This window comes from Phaenicophaeus curvirostris, chromosome 11 (assembly GCF_032191515.1).
Source record: "Phaenicophaeus curvirostris isolate KB17595 chromosome 11, BPBGC_Pcur_1.0, whole genome shotgun sequence".
Taxonomy (NCBI): domain Eukaryota; kingdom Metazoa; phylum Chordata; class Aves; order Cuculiformes; family Cuculidae; genus Phaenicophaeus; species Phaenicophaeus curvirostris.
This window is the reverse complement of record NC_091402.1, coordinates 17783688-17808623: the sequence shown is the minus strand read 5'-3', so window position 1 is coordinate 17808623 and position 24936 is coordinate 17783688. Positions and strand designations below refer to the sequence as shown.

At 49.6% G+C, this 24936-nt stretch overlaps 1 protein-coding gene and 1 long non-coding RNA gene across 3 annotated transcripts; one reads left to right on the top strand and one right to left on the bottom strand.

Annotated features, from left to right (window-relative positions):
* Positions 1–473: 473 nt before the first annotated feature.
* LOC138725030 (uncharacterized) lies at positions 474–9718 on the bottom strand. Its single transcript, XR_011338175.1, has 3 exons — positions 9521–9718; positions 1262–1596; positions 474–856 (listed from the first exon to the last, which is right to left on the bottom strand). It is a non-coding gene; the product is annotated as an uncharacterized lncRNA (long non-coding RNA).
* On the top strand, positions 8317–20093 carry GATA2 (GATA binding protein 2). 2 transcript variants are annotated; one of them, XM_069865521.1, is made up of 6 exons: positions 8317–8685; positions 9145–9628; positions 10181–10786; positions 13343–13521; positions 16509–16634; positions 17460–20093. In XM_069865521.1, exons 2-6 carry the CDS (start codon positions 9400–9402, stop codon positions 17757–17759), a joined length of 1440 nt encoding a protein of 479 aa, XP_069721622.1. In that variant the 5' UTR covers positions 8317–8685; positions 9145–9399; the 3' UTR covers positions 17760–20093. The 2 variants fall into 2 exon arrangements, with proteins under 2 accessions (XP_069721622.1, XP_069721623.1); XM_069865522.1 differs by having other exon boundaries at positions 8322–8685; positions 13376–13521.
* Positions 20094–24936: the final 4843 nt, after the last annotated feature.

Here is a 24936-nt window from a genome sequence, read left to right as displayed (position 1 = left end):
CCTGATGTTGCTCTGAGCTGGAAGGGACAGACTTTATGCTAACTTCAGGACCAAAGATCTACTTTTCTGTGGGGTTTATTTGTTATTTTTTTCTCCCCCAAGATCACCAGTTGCTCCCCAAATGTGCCCTGTCCTGCCTGCAGCCTGGATGTGGATCCCCCAGCACCGACGGGGAGGACTGGAAGCTGAACCCCAAGGGCTTACCGGGCTCCAGGGCTGGACTGCTGGGATCTGGGGGGAGCACTGGGAGGTTTTATCAGGCTGGTCTAACTGGACCCAGAGACCACAGAGGGCTGGGACAGTCTTAGGGCACAGCTGAGCCAAAAAAAAGGCTTCTTAGGGAGGCTGGGGGGCTGCCACAGAGCTGGGGGTCAGCATCCCTGGAGCAGCGACCGCTCGTGGGTGCAGGTGAATGCGACTGTGGGTGCAGGAGTGAGTTGTGAGCGTGGCTGGGTGCTCAGGATGGTGCTCACACCTCTCCCTCTCTCCCTATAGATCTGCCAGCTCCCCAGCAGCACAACCCCAAATTTCTAAGTGCGTGGTGCAGCTGCACCTTGCAAGGTGGGTTGCTGACCCACCCTGCTCCCCTGGCAAGGGACAGACAAGGGACACTCTCCTCATCCCACAGAGCTCACAGCAAAGCCCCGTGTGTACCAGGAGCCTCGGGGGTGTCCCAGGCCTGGCTGGGGGCGCCCCGCACGCTCAGCAGCCCCCGCGTCCGTGCATACTAAGTAAAGCGAGGAATACATAGATTTTTGCCTATCTGCCGATCAAACGCGGAGATCTGCTCTGGTAAATGATGCATTAGATGCGGTGGCTGTATTTGTTGTGTGAGTTTTGAAAGGGTTCCGATAATCTGGAAGCGAGAGATAAGGAACACCATTTATTCAGCAGCACTTTGGAACCAATTTTCAACCCTGTTCAACCCCATTCTCCAGCAGCCTCCAGGAGCCCAGGAGATAAGGATTGGGCTATTCATTATCTTCACAAGGAACAAAGATTAGCTAGCAGAGATGAAAAATTACCCCTGGATAGTAATAATAAGGAAGCGAACCTGGAGAGTTGCTGAGCCTATATTCTCCCTGCTGCTGGTGCTGCTTCTTCTCTTTTTAAATTCTCTCCCTCTCTTTTTTTGTTGAATCAATATTAAAAAGGTTGGTTCTTTTTTTTTATTATTATTATTTTTTTTAAAGGGGGAAAGAAAAAAAAATCCTTCCCCACTGTCTATCATATTTTTCAATATGCAGAATATGGTTGTTACCGTGGAAGAGAGCAGAGCACCGTCCCCAGATTTTCAGATGACATCTTTAGTGCGAAAGCTAAACAGCAGAGGAAAACATCATTTTCTTCCAGCGGGCATGAAGGGAAAATCGCACCATCACCCTCCTCCGGCCCCAAACGCTTCTGGTGGCACTTGAGAGGTGACCGGGGGAAAACGCTCCCTGCCCCCCTGAGCCCCAGCTGGGACCCCCCGTTTGCTCCTGCTTGTGGAAAAATCTCCAGGCTCTGAACCCCGCGTTTCCCGTGTTTTTTTCCTCCTGAGAGCCGTTTTAGAGTCGTTCCGTGCAGGGGCGAGCCCAGGGCGTCTCCCTCCTCCTGTGCACAAGGGGAAAAAAAAATAAAGAGGGGAATATATATATATGTATATATTTTAATACAGCATTCTTTTGTATTCCCCCCCCGCCCCGCATAAATCTGGCGATGTATCTCCTCTCCGAGGATGAAGGGTAATACAGGAGGAGTAATTAAAACACTTACTTTGGAAATGGGCTGCGTGGGGCTGATAAGAATTATCTGCCGCATATCAAGGACCCTTTTTCCCCGCGAACCATATCACAAAGACAGACAGAAAATGCCAGCAGAATAGGATCCCCCCCTCCTTTTCTTTTTTTTCCCCCCCTGCTTACATTTTTACCTCCATTATGATGATAATTCCTCTCCCGCGAAACTTTTCTCCTTCCCTTCTCGAACCGCATTTCGTTCCCCGCTCCCTCAGGGCTCCCCCCGGACCGACCGGCCTTTGTCTCCCCATTAATACGATTTTTCCTGCAGCCTGGGGTGGGGGTGTCGCCTGTGTCCCCCCCCTCGAATCACCTCCCAACCCTTCCCACCCCATCCACCCACCGGGAGCTTGGGGATCCCCCCAGCCCCGCACCGGGAGGAAAATACCCAGCAGGCGAGGATCCCCAACCCGGGCATTTCCAGTCATTTCCAAAAACATTCGTTCTGGCTGAATTTCCTAGTGGTCTATGAGATATGTATTTTACTTTTTTTTTTCCCCCTATAATGACTCGTTTCATAAATATCTGCTTGTGCCTCTTCCAGCTTCTCCTACGTGCAGGTGCATAGCCCCAAAGACTGAGTTTGGAAAGGGAGAGGGGGACGAGAAACACGAGGTTGTACAAAAACCAGGCTGGCCAATGCAATTAAAAAAAAAAAAAAATCCCAAACCCTCCAAAACCCCTAAAACATTCCCTTCAGTAGGGATTGAAAACAAAATTCATACGAATAGGAATGGTTTATACGCATAATTGATCCCACAAAGCGGCTCTCCCCCTCCCCAACCTTCCTTGAGATCCCGTGGATCTCGGGAGATGCTGGGGCTGCGGCTCCCGGCGAGCCGGCTGGAGATGCGTGTGGGGTTGGTTTAATATCAATTCATTTAAAATATGAAAGTCAAGTCGCGTAGACTGTGACAGCAACCGTAACAAAAGGTGCAAGCAACAGACAATGCGATGTGCTTGTACAGATATTGTAATGATGCAAATGAAGTGGAGGGGACGAGCTGCCTTATTATGTACATAAATACACAGTGGCTCGCTGTGCCACCCCTGGATGCGGGAGAGCGAGAGAGGGAAGGGGAGGGAAAGAAGGGAGTGAGGAAAAGAGAGGGAGGGAGGGCGGTAGGGAAGGGGGGAAGGAGGGAAGGGAGAAAAAAAAAAAAAAAAAAAAAAGGTCTCAGCTCGAAAAAGGTCTCAGCTCGAAAAACCGCTGCCAGTTTTAAGCAGCGCGCACCTCGGGCGGCCCCTCCGCAGCGCTGCGCGCACCCACCGCCCCGCGGAGCTGGAGAACACGGAGGAAAACTGAGAGAAAGCCGAGGACGGACGAAAAGCGAGGTAAGGGGTGCGGGGATGCGGGTCCCGCTGCCAGAGCGCATCCCTCGGGGCGGCTTCCCCCGGGGACCAACCAACCTATTAGGGTTTTAAAGAACGAAAAACGCTTCCAGCACGGCGGGTCCCCCCGGGGCTGGGGCTGCGGGGCCGGGCTGAGCCCCCGCGGAGTCTCCGGTCGTTCCCGAGCCGTCCCGGCGCCCTGCGGGGAGCGAGGCTGCTTCTGCGTTTAAAGGGGGGTTTATTTCCACCCCCTTTCCCATTGTCAGCGGGGTAATTATTTAAATCTCCATCTTGGAAAGTTGCATTTCACCCAGGGCAGGCACTTCCCGGAGACGAGGGGTGTGCGGGAGCCCCCTCCCCGCAGCCGCATCCTATCTCCGCGCTCCCATTGTTGGCAGATTTGGGCATTAGGAGAAAAAAAAAAAAAAAAAGAAAAAGAAAAAGAGAGATGTGAGGGTTTGTTCTGCCCGGAAAAGCCGGCAGGGCCCGGCCCCGCTCCCCCTGCACCTGCCTGCCGGGGAGTCCTCCTCGTCCCAGTCCCGTGCGGCAGCTTTACGGGGCTTTGCATGATTTAAAATTACCCATCGGGGACCGGGCCGCTCCTCTCCCCCCTTTCCTTTCTTCTTTTTTCTTTCTTTCTTTCTCTCTCTTTTTTTTTTTTTAATTTTTTTTTATTGTAGTTGCTCTACGCGCAAATTTCCCCTCTTTATCCTCCTTTTGCTTTGGGGTGCAGAGGCTGGAAGGCAAAAAAAAAAAAACCAAACCAAACAACAAAAAAAAAGCAACTAGGAGCGGAGCCTGCCTGGATTTTTCAATTTCAATAAGAATAAGCGATTTCACTGAGAGGGGTGCGGGCTTCGGTGGCGAGGACAGTTCTCCCCTAGAGCACGGAGCATCTTTATTAAAGGCAATTATTTATTTTTCATTTTGGAAGTCCAAACCCCAGCCCGGTCCGAGCCCCTCGGGAAAAGGCAGGGAAAACAGGGGAAAGGGCAGGGAAAAGGCAGGCGAGGGCGATGAGACGAGCCCCGTTCCCTGTTCCGAGCTCGGTTCCCCCCCAGCGAAGTTTTGCTTGCGGAGAAACAAATCGAACCAGCGGGATCGGCCTCCTTCCTCTCTCCTGCAAGAGCTGCGCTCGAAATAACGTTGAAAAAAAAAATTATATCTATAGGTATATAAAATTAAAGCGAGCTCCTGCGAACGAAATCTTCCCTGACAGCTCCTGAAAAAAAATATTTATACCTTTTTCTGGACAAAGCTGGTCGTGTGCAATCCGTCCTGCACGTTTTTTTTCTCTGAGAACTCGCACAAAAGGCATTTTTGTGGGCAGGCTGGGGCCGACCCGAGGTTTTTTCCTCCCCTTTATTTGCAGACGAGCGAGCCGGGGCGGTGCGGGGCAGAGGGGAAATTGGGGATAAAGCGCAGGTGAAGGCGTTTGTGGGACAGGGAGGGACGCTGGGACCGAGGGTTCAGACGGAGAGGAACATGTCCCGCTGGAATAGATCGTCTGCGGAATGGGGGACAGCGAAGAGAATCCCACCCCCACCCCCAAAAAAAATCAGATTAAGTGTTCCTTGATTTATTCCTGTTCCCGAAGCTCTCTCTCTTTTTTTTTTTTAATGCAGCTTAAATAGGGTCTTGTGGTTAAGAGGTAACTGTGTCATTTTATAACCCTATTAGCAGCCATTAATACGTGCGGGGGGGGCCGGGGGAGAAGAAAAGCTTCGGAGCTCAGAGCAGGGGAGGAAAACGCCAGAATTAAAAGCAGAAAGCAAGAAATCCCCCTCTCCCAAAAAAATCCCACGTGAGGAAATAAACCCGAGGAACAAGCCGGGAGCAGCGCGGCCCGGGCTGAGCGCTCCTCTCTCTCTTTTTCTTTCTTTTTTTGGGGGGGAGAGAGGGATGCTCCACGGTTGCCTCCGGGGGCTCCGTTCACCGGGAGCACCGGGGGGGACCCCGGGAAGTCAGGGGGGATCTGGAGGAAAGTGCTCCCACCCAGCACAGCTCCATTTGCACAGGTACAGTTTATTCCAAGCACATAAGAGCAGGGAAAAAAAAAAAAAAAGTGTTGGAGGTGGGGAGAAACCCCACTCCGGGCGTGTAAATAGATGCAGGTCGCTGGTATTTGTTTTCTGCCTTCGCCTCTGCCCGGGCAGAGGTGTCAGCTCCATCACATGGCGCTGCTAACTGTTGCTAAAACATGTTGTCGTCTCATCCCCCACCCCCCCCAACGATATGACATCACTTGTCAATCAAATCAAAAGAACCAGTTGTGCTCCCAGAGCTGGGAAAGCTCCCTTATTTAAAAAAAAAAAAAAAAAAGAAAAAGAAAAAATAGAAAAAAAAAATTACAACTGCCATAGCAAAATAAAGTTAATAAAACGGAGCCCGTTGCGTTGAGGAGAAAAGAAAGCGAATGGGGATTTGGAAGAGCGAGGCGAGGGAGCGGGGAGCATCCCCAGCCCGGCAGCAGGACCCTTTCCAGGGAGGCTTGGCAGAAAATTGAGGGAGAGCCGCTCAAGCAGCCGTGGGAAGCGGGTTGCGGAGCGGAGCTGAGCCGCTCGCGGATGCTGCTCTTCCCGATGGGTGAATTAATTCAATTAAAAAAAACCCTAGCCGTGCCATTTAGCGGCTGAGAGCGGAGCCGGCAGACGCAGGCAGCGAGAAGGGGACCCGGCGGGAGGAGAATAAAATAAAATAACATAAAATAAAGTCAAATTTCCCAGCCGGCTGGCTAGGAAGCCTCCCGGAGCAGCCACGGGAATTAAACGGCTCCTTCAGCTTAAACCTCTCCTTCAGCTTAAACCGCTCATCCCTGCTGGAGGGGTCATTTCTTTTTCCAAAGCGAGAGGGACGCGAAGCGTGGGATTCGGAGCCGGCACCCACTGCGGAGAGGGGGCACCCGGACCCCCGGGTTCACCCCCCTTTTGTCTCGCCTCGCCGGGTAACCCGAGACAAGGGGCTCCGGGAGCCCCCGGGCCGGGCAGCGCCGGGGTCTGCCTGCCCATAAATCACCCCGCCTGATTAATCTTTACAATTTGTCTTTTAAAACAAACACGAACGAATTATCAGCTCGTTAACTGCGATTTTATCACCTGCCTAAAACAAACAGCCCACCCCACTCACCCCCCACCCCCCCCAAAAGAAAAAAAAAAAAAATCCCGGCCCTGGACTGATGGCAGGCGGACAATAATTAAAACATTCATATTAATTAATAAGGAGCAGCGAGGCGCTGGGTTTCGCCGCCGCCGGGATGACCCGAGGGATGAGACCCCGGGCTGGGGGGACCGACTTGTAAACCCGAGTTAAGTTTATACTCACCCTTCTCAAACAAATTTTTTAAAATCCTTTTTTGCCTGGCTTTTTGGTTTGTTTTTTTTTTTTTTTTTTTGGTGCACGTAGAAAGAAAATCGCTTCGGAGCGAGAAGGCGGATTTTTAGAAAGCTCGCTTCGGTTTTTCTCTCTGCCTTTTAACTTTCCTTTTTCTTTTGCTTTGTTTCCCTTTCCTCCCCGGCACCTCCGGCCCGGGGAGGGGTATTTGCCCCCCAAGCCCAGCCCAGCGCTGGTTCCCAGCCTGCCGGGACCAACCAGCCCCGGGAGAAGCGGCTCCCACCGCCCCTTCCAGCGGCTCCCGGGGTTGGGGGGGGGCGGGGAGGCGGGGGGCGCCGCGGTCCCGGCGCCACTGAGCAGCCCCGGAGACAGGAGGGGGGGGGGGCGAGGACACTCGGGTTTGGGGTGCGTGAAGCCGGCCGGGGAAAGGGGGTCGAGGGGGTCAGGAGGGCAAAGCTGGAGCCCCCAGCCCCGTCCCCGCTTCCCCGCCCCGACGGGGGGCGATGAGGGTCCCCCCGGGGGGCTGCGCTGGGGTCGCCTTAGGGGGAGGTTTGAGAGGGACAATAAGTAGTGGTGGAGGGACGCTTAGGGAAAGCCAGACAGGCTCTGCAGCGAGGAAAGGGAGTTTTGTTATTATTACCATCATCATTATTATTATTATTATTATTATTTAAAAAAAAAAAGAATGAAAGAAAGAAAAGTTCATTTCCTGGCGAATTTGGCAGCGGCGGGTGACGTCAGGGGCTCCGGCGTCGTGGTGACTGGGGGGGCCGGGCCGGGGGGGCTCCAGCGCTGCCCCCCGACCCGCATCCCCGGGGCTCCCGCATCCTCGGGGCTCCCGCAGCCCCGGCCGCCCCGTCGGGGTCGCTCCCCGCCACCCCCCGCCCGGGCTCGGGGGCGGATTCCGTGTCCAGCTCGGAGGTTTAAGGGATTTATGACCACGAACGTTTCCCTTTTCCCCCGAAAGCTGCGGGCAGGGAGAGCAGCGCCTGGGAAACGGCCCCGGCCGCGCTCCGGGGGGCTGCTGGGGACTTTGCCATTATTATTATTATGATTATTATTATTATAAGACGGGGTTATCCGCACCGTGGCGGGTGGCAGAGCCCCCAGCGAGCCGCCAACTCCGCAGAAAACGCCTGTTGGGGGCTGCGCCTCCTCCTCCCCGTCCCGCAGCGCTCCCCGCTTTTCTTCGGGAAAAAAAAAAAAATAAAGTTGGGGAGAAAGGAAGCCCCGCGGTTGCGGCGCCGCAGCCGCAGAGGGGAGGCCGCTCCCCGGTCCCCGCTGTGTCCTCGAAGCCCCGGGCTCCGCCGGTCGCAGCCCCCGGGACCCGGGCAGGATCCGTCCCTGCCCTGGGGGCCGGTTAGTCCGCGATTCCTTTTATTATTTTCCCGGCTAAGACAGTTTGTTTTGTTTTATTTTCCCAAACGTGACAGCGGCGACCACGCTGGGGTTCGTCCCGCTGCCGGCTTCGCGCCGCTGTGCCTGATTTAAAGGATTTTAGCGTATTTATCTCTCTTATTTCTATCCCCCCCACCCCCCCACCCCCAGCCCCGAGCATCCCGGCGCCGGGCGCCCTGGGCTCCAGCCCCCGACGGAGCCAGCCCCATCACCCTTCCCGCACTTCACCCTCACTCCCAGCTCCCCCCGCATCCCTGCGCCCCCCACCGGGACCCCCCCCCCCCCCCAAACCTCCGCGTCCCCGCCCCGCAGGGGCGTGCAGCGCCGGGGCAGGGAAAGCCCCCTGGGCGCTGCGGGGCGAGGATGCTGCGGGGGTGGGGGGGGGGAGTCGGGGGTGGAGGAGGGGGTCTGCGTCGCTCTCCCCCCCCACCCCACCCCCCGGTCCGGCTCCTTTTGGGGCCGGGGGTGCGGTTGGGGGCGGTGTGGGGCGAAGGGATTGGCTGGCCCGGCCGCCGGCCCTGCGCGCCCCGGCCCGTCTGCGGCGCCGCGGCAGCTGGCGCCAGCGCTCATATAGGATGCGCGGGGATGGGACCGAGCCGGCCAGAGCCGCGGCTTTGCCATCTGAGTAACACCCTCCAGCCAGCCTCCTCTCCTCCTCCTCGCCCTGTTTCCCCCCCCTTCTCAGTTTTGGGTTAGTTTTGGTTTGTTTTCTTTTTTTTTTTTTTTTTTTTTTTTTAAACTCCCCTCCCTCCTCCTTTCTCCCCTTCTTTGCGGCACTCGCATCCTCCAAGCAGGCGCATCCATCACCACCCACCCCGCCGAGGCTCCCTGCCTCCCGCCCCGGGTAAGTGTGGGGCACGGGGGGGCCGCTGCTTTCGCAAAGCTCCCTTCTCACCCCTCTCCTCCTTTTTTTCTCCCCTCCTTTTCCTTTTGTGTCAGTCGGAGTTCTTGCTACAACTACCCTGCGTTAGATCCACCGTTCTTCCTTTTTTTTCACCCCGCTTTTGAAGCCAGCTGGAAAAACTCCTGTTGACGTTTGTAGCGAGAGCGAGGGGGGGGGGGCAAAGAAAAGGAAGCTTTTTTTTTTTTGCCCTTTTTTCTTTTTGTTTTGGTAAAGAGTTTGAAATGGGATCTCTGTTTATTTTGTGGGGCAACGAGCAGGGAGGGCGCAAGGCGAGGATTTTGGGGGAAAGGCTATTTTCGGAAGGGGGAAAGGGCTCTGCTCCCCCCCCTCCCGTCTATTTACCGGGGGGCACCTCATCCCGGGGCTCAGAGCCGCTAACCCTCCCGTCTCTCCTTACAGGTGCTGCCCCGGACCTGCCTCCGCCTGTAGACTGAGGGACACGCTGACTCCGGGGGGGCCTCCCCCACCTTTCCGAGGCCGCACTGCCTTCACCCAGCGGTTTTCCTTCTAAAAGAAGCCATCCCAGCTCTTAAAACACGCCAGCGAAGCCCAAAACCACCCCCCCAACCCTTCGAGCAGCAGGACCCTCCGCCCCCCCACCCCAGCAGCGCTCGCCCCGGGTCCGGGGGTGGGTGGGAGGGGAGCCCAGAGGCCATGGAGGTGGCCACGGAGCAGCCCCGCTGGATGGCCCATCACGCCGTGCTCAACGGGCAGCATCCCGAGAGCCACCACCCCGGGCTGCCTCACAACTACATGGAACCGGCGCAGCTCCTACCTCCGGATGAAGTCGACGTCTTCTTCAACCACCTGGATTCCCAGGGCAACCCTTACTACGCCAATTCTGCCCACGCCCGGGCCAGGGTCTCCTACAGCCAAGCACACGGTAAATCGGAGCCCGCGGACCCTCCCTTTGCCCCCCCGGCCCCTGCGAGGAGCCCGCGGGCCGCTCCGGGGTGTGGAGCCGGGGAAAAGAGACCTGAGGAAACAGGATAGAAAGGGAGACACGGGTGGATTTTAACCCTAGAGACAACCAGGGACTGGAGAGGAGGTGGGGGGGGCAGGGAAAGAAAGGGAGGAGGTGAGAGAGGAAGGGGAAATAGTGTGCGCAGAGGCAAAAACTTCTCAGATACGGCTGCTTCCCGGATGCAAATACAAACCGATTCAAATCGGCGATGGATTTTATTGGGGGTGTTTGTAGGAGCTGAAGAGAGCGTGTTGCGGCAGCTCGGAGGATGGAGCAGAAAGGGGTTTGCTGCCTATTTCTCGGGGTTGGGAGGAAAAAGGGGGGTCCCCTTTACCGCTGCCCGTCGCTCTCTCTCGCTGGGCTGGGAGGGGACGAAGGGGCCTCTGTGCCCGTCTGGCTATGAAACCTCTCGGAGCCGCTCCAAAGCTGAGCTGCCCCACGCTGACCCCAAACCCTCTTATGTCCCTACAGCTCGCCTGACCGGGAGTCAGATGTGCCGGCCTCATCTTCTCCACAGCCCCGGGATCCCCTGGCTGGACAGCAGCAAGGCGGCCCTGTCCGCCCATCACCACAACCCCTGGACCGTCAACCCCTTCACCAAGACCCCCCTGCACCCCTCGGCGGCCGGAGCGCCCGGGGCCATCTCCGTGTACCCGGGCAGCAGCAGCACGTCCAGCACGGGCTCCGTGTCCTCGCTCACCCCGGCCTCGCACTCGGGCTCCCACCTCTTCGGCTTCCCCCCGACCCCTCCCAAGGAGGTGTCCCCGGACCCCAACTCCACCAGCGCCGCCTCCCCCTCCTCCTCGTCCGCCGGGGCCCGCCAGGAGGACAAAGACGGCATCAAGTACCAAGTGTCGCTGTCGGAGGGGATGAAGATGGAGAGCGCCAGCCCGCTCCGGAGCAGCCTCCCCGGCATGGGCACCCAGCCCTCCACCCACCACCCCATCCCCACCTACCCCTCCTACGTGCCGGCCGCCCACGACTACGGCGGCAGCTTCTTCCACCCGGGGAGCCTCCTGGGGGGCCCCGCGTCCAGCTTCACCCCCAAACCGCGCAGCAAGGCCAGGTCCTGCTCGGGTGAGTGTCACAGCCCCTCATCTGCCCCTCTGGGTGCCGGAGGGTCCAGGTGGCGATTGCGTGTGCGTGTCGTGATGGGCTTCGGATGCTTGGGGGGCTGCTTGGCTCAGCTTTCTCGGGACAGAGGGGGCAGGCGACTGCTCTTTCTCGCTTTTCGGGGTTTTAAACTAGGGGACGGAGCTCGTAGCGGGCTTCTAGGGTGCCAACACACACGTAGCGAGTGCTTCTTCCCGCTTTTCTAGGATTTTAAGCTAGGGCAGGAGAGCCTCGGGGTGCCAGCCCACCCCGAGCGGCTCCCGGGGCTGAGGGATCGAGGTGGCGGATCGAGAGGGGTTTATAGGAGAAAAATTAGTTTCTAAGAAAAAATACTTTAGGGAACAAGCCGGCTTCGGCCACCCGAGGGGCTCGGGGCTGACCCTGCTCCCTCCCCCGAGCCAGCAGCCCCCCAGGATGACCCGAGGGGACTCTGAGGTGTTTCTCCCCCGATGGTTTCCTCCTCTCCTCCTCCTCAGCTCGGAGCGAGGCCCCAGCGAAAGCGAAACCTCCGCTTCGAACCGCGGGTGTCTCGCTCCCAAGCTCAAACACGGTTTACATCCCGGTGTGGAAGGCTTGGGTGCCCAGTGGTGGCTTATTCCAGCCTAACTAGAACTAGAAGGCACTTTCCCCCCCTCCTTTCCTCACTTTTCCTCATCCCCGCTCCCCGAGGACGGGCTGAGACCTTTCCCGGCTGCACAAACCCTTCCCGGCGTTTCTGCCCCAAAAACGCAGTCAGAAAGCGGCAAATGAGGTGATGGATGAAGTTTTGATCCCACTCTGAAGTCAGGCTAGCTGCACAAACAGCCAAATCAAGCCAATTTGTGTAATTCTACCAACCTTCCTGCTCGAACATCCTCAGCCGTGGAAGGCGATGAAATACGGGGCGCTGGGGACGAATTTAGACAGCCTTTTAAAAAGAAATGGCTATATAGGCTCGTGTGTGTGTGTATTCGCATATATAGTTGCACATCTACGCTTATGAATACACCACACGCATTTATTTTCAAAGTAAACAGTAATTTAGAAATGAATTTTTCCAACAAAAATATCAGCTATTTTAAAGCTCATCAGCTCCGTTTCAAACGGCTCCTCCGAGGGGAAAAAACGCATTCTCCCTCTGCCATTATTTAAATGCAGTTGCTCGATGTGTTTTTTTAGTAATTAAGAGCGTAATAAGCAGGACGATTAGCAGCCCGAGCCTCGAGTTTGCACACAGGCTCACGACCCAGGTCTCTGAAGATGAGAGGATCTCGAGTAGCTTTTGTAGTTGCTCATGATTTTATTAGATGGAGGAAGTAAGGAGCTTTTTTTTTTTTGTTTGGTTTTAAGGGTGATTTTTTTTTTCAGTAAGGGACCCCCCTATGCAAGGAACTGGGGAAAGTTCGTGACCACTCAGTGTTTTTGTAGGAAAGCAAAGACTCACGACACGACGACTCCTGCAGTTTCCTGCCCTTGGAGGGACAAAAGCTACAAATGCAGCCGCGGAGCTCCCCTCATTTTTCACTCCAGCCTGTGTTGTTTAAAAGCCACCCACTCCCTAGATTAAAGGAGACACAAGCCCCGCTGAACTCGACGTGGCCTGCTTCAGTTATTAGCAAAAAGAATTTCCTCTCCAGTTAAATACTGTGGGATTTGCATAAACTATATTAGGGGAGATTTCTATATTAAGCAGACCTGCCCTCGAACCATCGGAGGCAAATGAACTTTTAGCAGAAAGCTTTCTTGAGACAGAAAATGATAGCTAGGAGTTACATGCTGGGGTTTAACAGAGCCGTTCTGCAATGCTGGGTTTCCCACGTTGTGCCACGAAAACCAAAAATGAAGCAGTAATGAGGTAAACTGCTCCCTACCAAATCCAAACTCTATCATTGAAAAATCACAGAAATGGACAAGAACTGCAAGCCTGTTTTTATAGTAATTTCCAAAGTGCTTGCTGAAACTGAACTTTCTCAAAGATCAGCGTTAACGATGTTTTTCTGCCTTTAGAACAAAAATAATAACCGAGCCTTTGGCATTTTCTATCCATCCCCAGTCTGCTCAGCTTTACTTTCTCATCCCATAGTATTCGCCACCAAAAAAAAAGCGCAGAATGGGAGGTCTCGTCCTCTTCCTTTGACTCTCTTTAACATTTTGTGCGTTTGCAGGGGTGTGTGTGTGTTTGTGTGCACGTGGACGCGTGTATTTGTGGCAGGAGAACGCGGATCTAAGCATCGGAGTGCAAAATAGCTGTGGGAGGGGAGCGGTGCCCAGCGCAGATGGAGTTCTCCTTACTGGAACGATAACTTCCATCTGACACAATAAGAGTGTCACTCTTTCTCACCTTGCGGAGAGAGCTGCTTAGTTCTGATCATGACATAAAATACTCGCTGGAGCCTGGGTGTTCTCGAACCACTGAGCTCCCTGCTGCATGTGCTGTAGATGTCACTGCTGTCTGATTGTGCTTGAATTAACACACTGTTTTGACTTTTGGAAAATGCCTAAAGGACAATGCAAAAAGCTTTTGTGAATTTGTTTTTAAAGAAAGAAATCCGGTTTCTTCGTGTTTCCATTTAGAAGGCAGAGAGTGTGTGAACTGTGGAGCAACTGCAACCCCTCTCTGGAGAAGAGACGGCACCGGGCATTACCTGTGTAACGCCTGCGGGCTCTACCACAAAATGAATGGTCAAAACCGACCTCTCATTAAACCTAAACGAAGGCTGGTAGGTGGCTCTGTTTCTCCTGGCTTTGGGGATAAACTAGGCAGGGGGACCACACGCAGGCACAAGGCGAAAGGATCTCGTCTCCGCTCAGCCCCCTGCCCTGCGAGGCGCTGAGCGGTACCTGGGGGTCGGTCTGGCTGGGGTCACCACTGTGCCTGGGGGCAGGTCCCCCCTGTCACCCCCAGCCCTGGCGTCCCCCGCACAGACCACCGTGCAGACCTCGGTCCCGAGCCTCCCTGCCGCTCGCAATCCGTGTGGGATATCGTGTATCTGTCTCCCCGTTTATCCTCGGATGACAGCTTTTAATTTAATTCCTCATTTATTTGGCCTCTTGGGACGTTTGGGGGGCGCGTACCGGGAGCGAAAGGGTTATGAGCGTGAATGTCCTCTGCTGTGTACTAAAGAAAAAGTTCCAGCTCCAAAAAAGCAAAACAAATCAGATGAGTCAAAGCTACTGCTCCCTACTTAATAATTATTTGTATAAAAGCCATGAAGTAATTTTCACTCTTATATTCTCTGGCAATATTAATATTGGTTCCCTCCCCAGACAATCCCCTACCGTTTAAAAAAAAAATTCCTATTATTTTTCCATGGAGTCACCTATACTTTGTATTTTCATTTGAGTGATTTAAAAAAAATGTCCTTTCTAAGCTCCTGGTAGTAGTTTCCTATCCGGATATCTGTACGTTAAAGATAAGGAAACTTTGTGTATCTGTTTCCTGACTCTAAAAGCTTTAGAGAGTTTCTATAGGCAAGCCTTGCCAGTCATGCTTGCTGTTTTGAAATTTTTAATACACTCTACTCCACAAATAATGAGTAAAATGCTAAGAATAATAAATATTTTTTTTGAAGCTTTGTGATTTATGGTGCCTAAGTCTCTTAGCTATTCGTGGGCACGTTTCAATGAGGTTTGGAGAGCAGAAAATTGGCATAACTCCTCTAACAGTGGGATGGGATACAGAAGATTTCTGTCCTGAGTCAGAATTTCAGCTATGCGAGCTTCTTAATGACTTGCCTCCTAAAGTGACTGACATATAGAAAAATGTTAAGACAACAGTGTAACATTATCGTCTCTCAGGCTCAAGTGCTTTCCAGCCTGAATGGGACAGGCCATAGAGTTAAGCAGCATAGCTGAGTATCACTAAGCCATCTCAAATATGCAAACATAGGTCTCCACCTTCCAGTGTCTTGGGAGACTGTTACATCTAGCTGGCTGCGAGGTGTTTTGGGGGCACTGGAGAGGTTTTTCTTTTAGTTTAGATGCTTTAATGTTTTGTTTTGCTTTAACTGATTTACAGCTTTGTTTATTGCTCCTTTTTCCACTGTAATTTGCTTGTTTGCGGGGGAGAGGAGATGGCCAGCTTTGGGAATTTGTTCATCTGACATGCAATAGCGAAGCGATCATATTAATAATGTCACCATTTGGAAGTCTGGCATTAATTTTGTTTGGGTTGCATGAGTGTATTTGCAGTAGGGGGTACCCGCTCTTTCTGCCTTTGGCCTGTTCTCACAAGTGGGTAAGGGACTAAAATATGAGTTTCCGAGGGCGTGATCCTCGCCTTGAGCTGCCGAGCCGTCCATCAGCTTTGGAAAAGTTATAGAGGGCCACGGTGTAAATCAGGAGCGAGTGAGAACAGAACCTGGGTGCTTCTTTTTTGAGAGCAGGGTCAATCTGTACTTTGAGCGGTACCAGGTTCCCCAGCGGAGCCGGACCTGAGTTCTCATCTAGGAATCTCACCACTCTGGGACGCACGGAGATGCCCCACATATCAACATGAGCTTTGCTGCTGCTTTACCCTAAGGCTCTCAATGGTTTAATTGCAAAAATATCCAGGGAGCAAGGCCCCATGGGAATTACCACGATTGATACGCGTTAGGAAGTAAACTCTGCTAATTTAAGAAAAAAATATCGAGTCCTCAGCATTAAGCCAGTTGCACAAAATTGACCGTATTTTGACCACTTCCAGAGGCAGGGCTGAAACTCACTAATACAAAATTATTTTCCAAAGTATGGGGTGCAATTAGCCCGTCCATAACACTTCATACGACAGCGTGCGTGCACAAAGGACGCATTATTGTGGGGTCTGCTAGACAAGGGCCCATCCAGAAATTACTGGCTGCCTGCTGTTCTACTTTTCCTGTTCTTGTTTTGGAAGGTGGGTGAATGTTTAGGCATTTTTCTTCCCCCTCCACCTTGGTTTCAGCAGAACAATAGTTTTAGAAAAGGTGGTGGATTTTTTGGTAGGTTTTTTTTTTCCTTTTTTTTTTTTTTTTTTTAAGACAGTTGTTTGAGGGCTTGTCAAGCCAAGGAACTGAGTAGGGACAGAGGCTGGGTCAGCGGAATCATTGCTGCAAGGCATGAAATTTGGTTTGCTAAATATTTGAAGAAAGTTGGAGCCGGTTTTGTTTTCTCCCTTTCACTTGTAAATGGAAACTGAATTTTCAGTGATGGCTCTGATAAATACTGCACCCAGTTAAGTAATGCAGTTGGTTTTCTTTTGTGTCCATCTTTAAAGGGCCAGAGTAGGGGTAAAAATCACATTCTTGAAAATCATTCCCTCATTTCAAACTCAGTCTCAACAGTAGTACAAAATAAATCGGTCAATTAAAAAAATACAAAGAAAATGTATTTTCATGAAGCTTTCTAGAATCCTGCAAAGGGAAAACCTGAACAAGTCAGATGACATTTTCTCCTCTAAAAGTTTTGTTTGTGGAGTTAGAGATGCATTTTTTCTCTCCTTAGATCCGTGCATACGTGGTGCCACGGGGCTTGAAGCTGCAGCCTGCAGAGGAGAGTATTTGTATTTAAACAAAAAACCTAACAGCCACAAAATTGTAAATCTGATAGGAGCTTCAGACGTGATGCTCTGTAAAATCTTAATAACTCGTTCTACCCAACGTAGATATTGAGTCTAACTTGACCTTTCTCATGATCTTCCTCCTGCTGACACATATTTAATTTTCTTTTCAATTTTTTTTTTGGTTAGTCAGCGGCTAGGAGAGCAGGGACTTGTTGTGCCAACTGTCAGACAACCACCACGACCTTATGGCGACGTAATGCAAACGGGGACCCAGTTTGTAATGCCTGCGGACTCTACTATAAATTGCACAATGTGAGTATTTACTCATCTCATGTGTCGCTGCTTGCCTGGCTGGGATTGATGTCTTAACTGCATGGTGCACACCAGGCTTTTATTTGTTTCAGGGTTTTGGTTGTTGTTTTATTCCTTCCCTGTCTCTAAGGTTCCCCTGGGAAGTGACAGCCATTCTTTGTCAGCATAGTGATGCTAAGTTCAGTGACATTACAATGTATTAGCTTGGCTTCTAACGCTTGGGCAAAAAAGAGCTACCACACTTTGTTTTAACTAAGCATGTTTGTGTGCTGTGTCCCTCCAGAAACACAGAGGCCCTTTGGAATGGGCTTTGTGCAAAAATTAATCACGATGAGGCATCTTCACCTTGATGTTCCCCCCAACTCCAAATCATTATATCTGAGTTTTTTTTATTATATCTTTTTAAGAAAATAAATTAATGCTTAGCAGGAATCACTTGACGTGTTGGAACGTTATTTAAACTGTAAGTAACAGAGGTTACTGGTACAAAATTGCTCATCTTAGGGCTGAATTTGGGTCAACGTGTGCCTCCTGGTTTGATCTCTCCTATTAGGAAATGAATGAGGACTGAGGGTAAGCCTACGGGAAAGAGAGTCATCAGCTGCCAAATTCAGTTCAGTTTGTTTTTCATGTCTAGGGTTTTTTTGTGTACGTGGTTTTATTAAACAAATCAATATAAACAAGTTCTGTACAGAGAAACACCATTTTTTTGGCCAGAAAAAGGTCCCCGTCCAGGAAAAACACATGGGGGCTGTCCAAATATTTTCATTTTTGCACAATAAGGTCGTTTTGTCTGCATGAGCCTGATTTTCTCATTTCTTGCAGGTGAACAGGCCTCTGACCATGAAAAAGGAAGGAATTCAGACCAGGAATAGGAAAATGTCCAACAAATCAAAGAAAAGCAAGAAAGGCTCCGAGTGTTTTGAGGAACTGTCCAAGTGCATGCAGGAGAAATCGTCCCCTTTCAGCGCTGCTGCCCTCGCTAGTCACATGGCGCCCATGGGGCATTTGCCACCTTTCAGCCACTCGGGACACATCCTACCAACACCTACCCCCATCCACCCATCTTCCAGCATCTCATTTGGACATCCGCACCCATCCAGCATGGTTACAGCCATGGGATAAAACCCAGTGACCGAGAGACCCACCCAGAGATTAAGAACATGGGACTTTGCCTAAAGATGACACCAAGTAAGAAAATGTTCTGCCAAGAGGAGGATGTAGGGATGGCAAAAGGGGATCTTTGCTCCCGTGTGGTTTAACTCTTATTGCTGGACTAAAACCTTGCGATTGATGGGTCTTCTGCAGAAACGTGTAGTGGTGCCTGTAATGCACTTTGCGCCCTCAGGTATAAGGAAAAAGAACTCACCTGGTCGATACTTAATGGCCCAGCAGGAAGCAAAAGGTGGCAGAAGCTGAACGAAAAGGCTTGGAACTGGCTTTCCTTTCTCTCTTTGTTATTACTGTGAATACTGTAAAGAGATATAAGCAGCTTCCCAGGATGGAATCGGCTCACTGGAAGCCAGACATGCTGGATTTCTATTGTGGACTTTGATTGGGATGGGAAAAAAAATAATTAAAAAAAAAAACAAACCAAGAAAAGGACATCTTTATAAAAATGTAATTTTTAAAATGAAATCAGACACAAAGTCATATTTATTTTGCTCTTGTTTTCCACAAAAAGCCTCAGCCCCTCTGATTGCATGTTTTTGTGCTGTGGTTTGCAATGGCTATCCTGTAAGAAAACCTGCCTTCGAAACAAGGGTAAGGAGGAGGGGGAACATACTCAGCAGCCCCCTTGGATCAGCTCCATCTATCTTCCATACCAAAACATCTGCTAGGAGGGGGAAAAAGACTAGGGGAGGGGGGAACAAAGCAAAAATGTAGCCATTATACAGGATTTTAATGTGCCCAAGATGGTGATTATTTTGACAGAATTTCATCATTCTTTCCCCTAACATGAAAGGTTTATTTTAGAAAAAAACAGTCCCCCCTTCCAAATATTCTTCTTCCTCAAAGACAGCTGGATCAGACAAACTGTTGGGTAAAAGACTCTCGGGAAGGCAATCCTGCAGTAGCGAAGGGTGAGCTATTAACACCGCTAACTTTTAGCACAACAAAAACCATCACAGGGCATAAGAATATCCAACTCACAGACTTTAGAGGTTGAAGCATTTTGTTTGGTTGTGTTGGCAGCTGTCGCTTAAAATTGCAGATGAGCTGCTTGGGTCAACTCAACACGGCAGTGTGGCCACCACGGTGTGATGTCTCGGGCATCCAGGTCCCCGTGGACTTCGCAGGGAGGAAGGGCAGAAATGAGGTTGAGAACACTGGAGAAGGGAGAGAGACAATCAGTTTGAGCTTCACGCATCCGTCAAATCCCAGACACAGCAACAGCTGATGAGACAAGGGAAAGCATCCTTCTAAAGGGAACGGCTGTTTTCCGTAGCGTATTTTATATGAAAACAAAAAAAAAAAAAGAAAAAATAGAAAAAAATTAAATTTCCCATTATTAAACCATATTGTACGTAAATGACCGAAAACAAAGCTATTGCCAATGTGAAGTGTATTCTATTGATTGTTATGATCTGATGCCTCTCGTGAACACAAACTCCAGTATAACATACAATGTACATATTTAGCTATACTTCTGATGAAAATGCCCCAATGAACAGAGGGGTTTGATAATGTAAACCACGTAAGCTTAACTCTGTGACAAGCTTTTTATTTTTTTAATTTTTAACTTTTGTTGTTGGGGGTTTTCTTATTTTTTTTTTTTTTGGATCAAGCCAATTGTGTCTTTACTGCAAAAGTCCTGCTTTAAAGAAAAACACACAACTAAAATAAAAACGGATGAACGCTAATTTTTTTTCTAAACAGTAATTTGAATACTTGATAATGAATTAAGAACCAAGCGGCCATGAAAATCCTGCTTTTCTCCTTTTTCTGATCTGTGTAGGCATATAGGTGCACTTTGTAAAGAAGTGGAAACAAACAGGAAACTAAATTGGTTGGGAGAAATCAAGAATTTTTAATCTACTGAGATAAATAATTGGGTCCTTTTTACTTTTTACCTTTTACAATGGTACAGTTGTACAATATTTGTATCCAACTGAAATTTCTGTAAGATTTGGACAGGGGGGTGGGGAAGGGATGTGGGTGGAAGACAGGGATTACTGATACAGTTGACAAAGTGCAATATATTGTCAGTCACTGCAGCATAGACAACGGCAGTCAAGATTTAAATTATTTTGTACTTGTATCAGCATAAAAAAAATTCTTCAGTATTTTCTGTTTTTATTTTAATTTTTATTTTGCTTATTTTTGGATTAGTGAACTAAGTTATTGTTAATTATGTACAACATGTTTATATATTGTCTGTAAAAAGTGTATGCTTTCCTCATATTCCTTTAAGGTGAATATTGCTAAGAATAATAAAATACCATTTTTGTGAAAGTACCTGTGCCCAGCTTTGTGTCATAAAGGCTGCTTTTAATAGGGAGAGAGGAAAAATTACAATTGTTGTTGCCAGTAGAATTATTAACTTAAACTTTATGCAGAGCGGTCTATTGATACTTCAAAAGCCTTCCAGGGTAGGACAAAAAATGTAGTTGGTAAATGATTTAGTATAAAAAGCAGAGGTACAAAAGGTTATTCTCTAGTGTTTTGGGGTTACGCAGTGGCGTTTTTTTGTGGTTTTTTTTTAATGTTTGGAGAAATATTTTTTTATTAAAAAGTTTTAAAAGTACCGTAAATGCGGAAAAGCAGCCTACCACGTTTCAAGAAGTTCTCTGCAGGTTCTTGTACTGCTGTGCCAGGCAACACCGCCAGCCTGTAAACCTCTTTTTTACGATTTGGCATCAACCGTGGCGTGAAGGGAGTGAGGGAGGACGGCCAGCCTGGAGCTGCTCAATGCTGTCCTGGGAACTGCTGGCAAGAGATGCGGTCATGGGTACAGGGTCGTGCATGAGGATGGAGAAGAGTGTGTACCAGGCAGCTCTCCCATGGCCTCAACTTTGCGGCTGCTTTCATCACACAGGTCTGACCCACGCAAGCAATTCTTTTGGGCTTTACAAAGTGGAAGCAAAGTCTTGCAAAGTTCCCTTGCCGTGTGTGGGGGTGAATACGGCTGCTATTAAAATAATATTTTCAAGAAAACTGCTAATGAACTTTCAATTTCCTCCTTTGACCCCCTGGGAGCCGCGTCTCACTTCTGTGGAAACCAACCTGGGGATAACTCCTTACTCGTTAAGAAAGAAAAAATAACTCGAGTTCCTTTTTCAGCGGGTGTGTGCAAATTCCAGCCCTTTCTATCACTGCTTCTCTTTAACTGTGCAGCCTCTTTCCCAGCCCTGTTTGCGAGCTTTACTCAGAAATGACAAGGAGTCACAACAGCTCTAGATGTGCTGAAAAAAGCACACGCAACTGGGACGAGGCCTTCCCACATCATTTCAGACGAGTTAATCATCTCTCTAACTTGTTTAGCGAGGTTTAGTGCAAACACCCATTAAAAGAAAGAAAAAAAAAGCAGTTTATAGTATACCGTGCAAGCTCCGTTTAAAAAGAAGCATGTTCCTTTTCAGACAGGTTTAAAATCGGGTTATAACCAACCTGATCCTCCATATTTGAAGAGCTGAGACGAGGAGAGAACAGGAGAACTAACAAATAATTTAGAACAATCAAGCTATTTGCTTTGGTTGCAAAGACCATTCAGACTCTGATGAAGGTTTACCAGACTTTGATGAAGGTTTACTAAACTTTGATGAAGTTTTACCAGATATTGATGAAGGCTTACCAGATTTTGATGAAGGTTTACCAAACTTTGATGAAGTTTTACCAGATTTTGATGAACTTTTACCAGATTTTGATGAACTTTTACCAGATTTTGATGACGGTTTACCTTGGTGTTTCTTCTCTGCAGGTATTTCGTCAAGCCAGTCCGATCTGCTCGCAGAATCAAGGCCATAATCCATCAGCTTGTCGGGACGGGTGCTGCAGCCCTTGCTTCTTCTGACCGGGGTCTTCAGCAGTTCCTGCAGCACAGATAACAAGTAATCCCGTGTTTGTCAGGTGGCACTAATCTGTGAAAGATCAAACCATCTCCCTGCAACGCGCGTATCGTGTTTGTCTCCAGACATTTTGCATAGCAGAAGAAAAACAAACAGCAGGGAATGGAAATGGAGCAAGTGTGTAAAGTTCAACGTAAACTGTAAGCACAGAGCAGATATTGAGGCAACAAATTGGGATTTACGGGCCTTTTACTATCACCAAACGCTGTGGGACAGGCTTTTTGTGAACGGGGAACCCTGACATTACTTGCCTTTGGTTCCCGTTGTTGGGATTATTGTTTTAAGATTATTGTTTTAAGCCGTGCTTAATTGTCATGTCTCCACGGCCACATCAAAAGCCAAGAAGATTAGGTTACAGGGATTGTTTGATGTCAAAACACAAAATAAATAAAAGGAGAAGCCGGAAAGGTACCGTATTTTCCATGATGTCTAGTGAGGTTTTTGCCTCAAACATATCTTTCTTTTTTTATTATTTTGCAGAGGTTGCGCTTTCAGTGACAAGATTTCGTTTACTTACTTCCAAATGACTCTACTACTTTCCTGCAACAGCTTGAAGGGGTTAATATCCCCTCTTTGATGGAAAACGTGGTATAATTAACGCAAACTTCTTAAGTATCCTGGTGACCTGTAGATGGCCACATGAGAATTCTGTTATTTACTGACTTGCCAAACGTTTATTGCTTATAGCAGGACAAGTGGGAAGCAGGCATTAATTTTGATGCTGTTATCTGTGATTGCGTGTAAAGTTCATAGCAGAGAGTGCCTGTATGTCAACTGCAATTAAACATTTCCCTATTTTTTTTTTTTAATGAATTTCTCGTTGGTGGAGGGGGTGGGACTGGCAGCTTTGCAAACTGAAATCCTGCCCATCCACAGAGCAGGCAGGGCAGCCAGACACAGGACAACTTCCCCTTACCTGCAAGTTGCAAAAGAAAACAGTCTGGCGCCACGGAGCATTTGATCCTTGGCTTCTCCACAGAGACAGTCAAATCAGTACCAACTGTGGCAGGGCACAGAAGGAGATTTTGTGGTGCGACATCTCCCCTTGCAAACCAGTCTGAAAAACACCAAGAATGAAGCCAAAAGTGGCTATCAGGTGAATATGTTCATTTATCACCAACCTGGACTGGATTAGAATGCATGACCTAGAAGTAAAATGCTTTGTTTAGCCCTACTCCCTGGGCCATCTGGTCCTCGCAAGTAAACATTTCTAAGTGAGATTAAGTGACTGTTCTTTAAGCATGGTGATATGAGTGTAAACCAGGCTGCTCTGGATCTAACAGATCAAACCTCAGCATCAGGGCAGCCGGCTGGTGGCGATTCAAAGACACCATTTGCTTGAACGGCTTTGGGTGTAATTCTCCTTGGTGCCAGCTTTGCAGTCAATCCCGATCCAGTCGGATGTGTCCCTGTCAGACCCAGAACTCGTCCTAAATCCAGGGCTCAGATTGCACCAATGTGCTGCTGGGAGGTCAAGGGCCCAATCAGAGAAAATTTACAGGAAAGATCACAGCAAGAACTACACTGCATTTGCAACAAGAGCTAAGTCGCTTCTCTGAGCACCAAAAGCTCAGCAGAGCAAAATGCAATCGCGGAATAGAAGATATAGAAGAAAAAAACCCCATCCATCAGGTAGCAATGCAATAGAGAACTAACCCCTCCTTCAGGGAAAGACTTCTTCGACACACTGTTGAGGGAGGGAACTGCTACTGTTTGGTCTATAAAAACTGAGTTGGGGAAGTATAATGTTAACCCAGCCTATGCAGCAATGCCAGGGAGCAACCGGCTACCTGCCTGTACCCTGCTCCCACGTCTCTCCGCACGGCTCTGCACTCTGGGCTGCAGGGAGTTATTTGGAGGAAAGTTGACTCTGGCTCAGGAGGGTCAAGATCTTGCGTAAATCATTTAGAGTTGGGCCTATCAATGCCAGAGCGTGAACATGGACCTTTGTTTCTCTTAAACACTTCAGTGTTTCACCGAAGTTTTCCCCAGTGCTTTTGTTTTCATCTGGAGCTTGACTGAGCTCTTGCCTTCCCTCCATCAGGCAGAGAGGCTACAGCAGATTTTTTTACCTGGGATGCAAGATCGTTATATTGGTTGTTTTGGTAGTTTCTCTCTGGTTCTTTCATTCCCTCCCACCTGCCCACACCAGCACTCTGGTAGAAGGCTATACAGCTAGAGTGACCCCCTGGATCCCCTGGAGGTCCCTACTGGATTTTGCTGTAAAATTCAAATTAATTCACCATCTCCTGTCTGGGTTTTTTTTTTTTCCTTCTTCTTTTCCTTTTTTGGTTTTTTTTTTTTGGTGTTTTCTTTTTTTTTTTTTTTTGTAGACCCTTGTAAAATATGGAAGTAAAATCATCCCATTCTGAGAGTTAATCTGTTAGAACTAGATGAACAAGAAAGAACAGACCAAAACAAGTCATGTAACCAGACCCTTTGGGTCGTACACTATTTACCTCTATCCAAGCAAAACTCCCACCAACACAGGGAAGATGTTCTTCACAAAGAAGCACATCTCTGGAGACAGAGCGCTGCCTGCCTGGTGCCAGGACGCACCCCAATCTCTCACACGCTCACTTTCTGACAACAACAGTCACAGCACTCCATGCCTCAGTTTCCCCTTGCAAAATAGGTGTAGAAAAGACATCACCTGCTCTATCAGCTACGTACAAGTGTTGACTTGCTCCAGTCTAGCAGACTTCTGGGCAAGTTCGAACAAATGTTAGTGTGTGGTGGTCCTGATAGGCACTAGGAAAAGACACAGCGCTCTCCTCTCCAGGGCAGAGGCTCCTCCTTGCCTTCACGGTGCCAACAGCCTCTCCGTACGGCTGTTTGTGGCAAAAATGACACATTGGAGAAATTAGTCATTAGAGCGTGTCACACGCACAGAGCCCCACGCACACACGCAGGGGCAGGCACTGCCTCCAGCCCATTGTGTAGCAGCCCTTTCTCCATCTCCCATGCTGTCAGCCCCTGACCTTCCTTTCACATGCTCTAATGGTCACTAGAAAACGGCAAGAGAACACAGTCACGGTATTAAATAGCCCTAATTTGTCTCCAGGCCTTTCCCCTCCTCCCCCTGCCTCGGTCTCCCGCGACTTAACTTTTAAACCAGCTGAAGTTTACAACAAATCAAAGCCTCCCTATAGGCCCAGATTGTCTAAATACGGAAAACAGGAAGTGAGTAACCTTCAACGGGAAATTGTTCATCCGATGGAGGCCAAGACCCA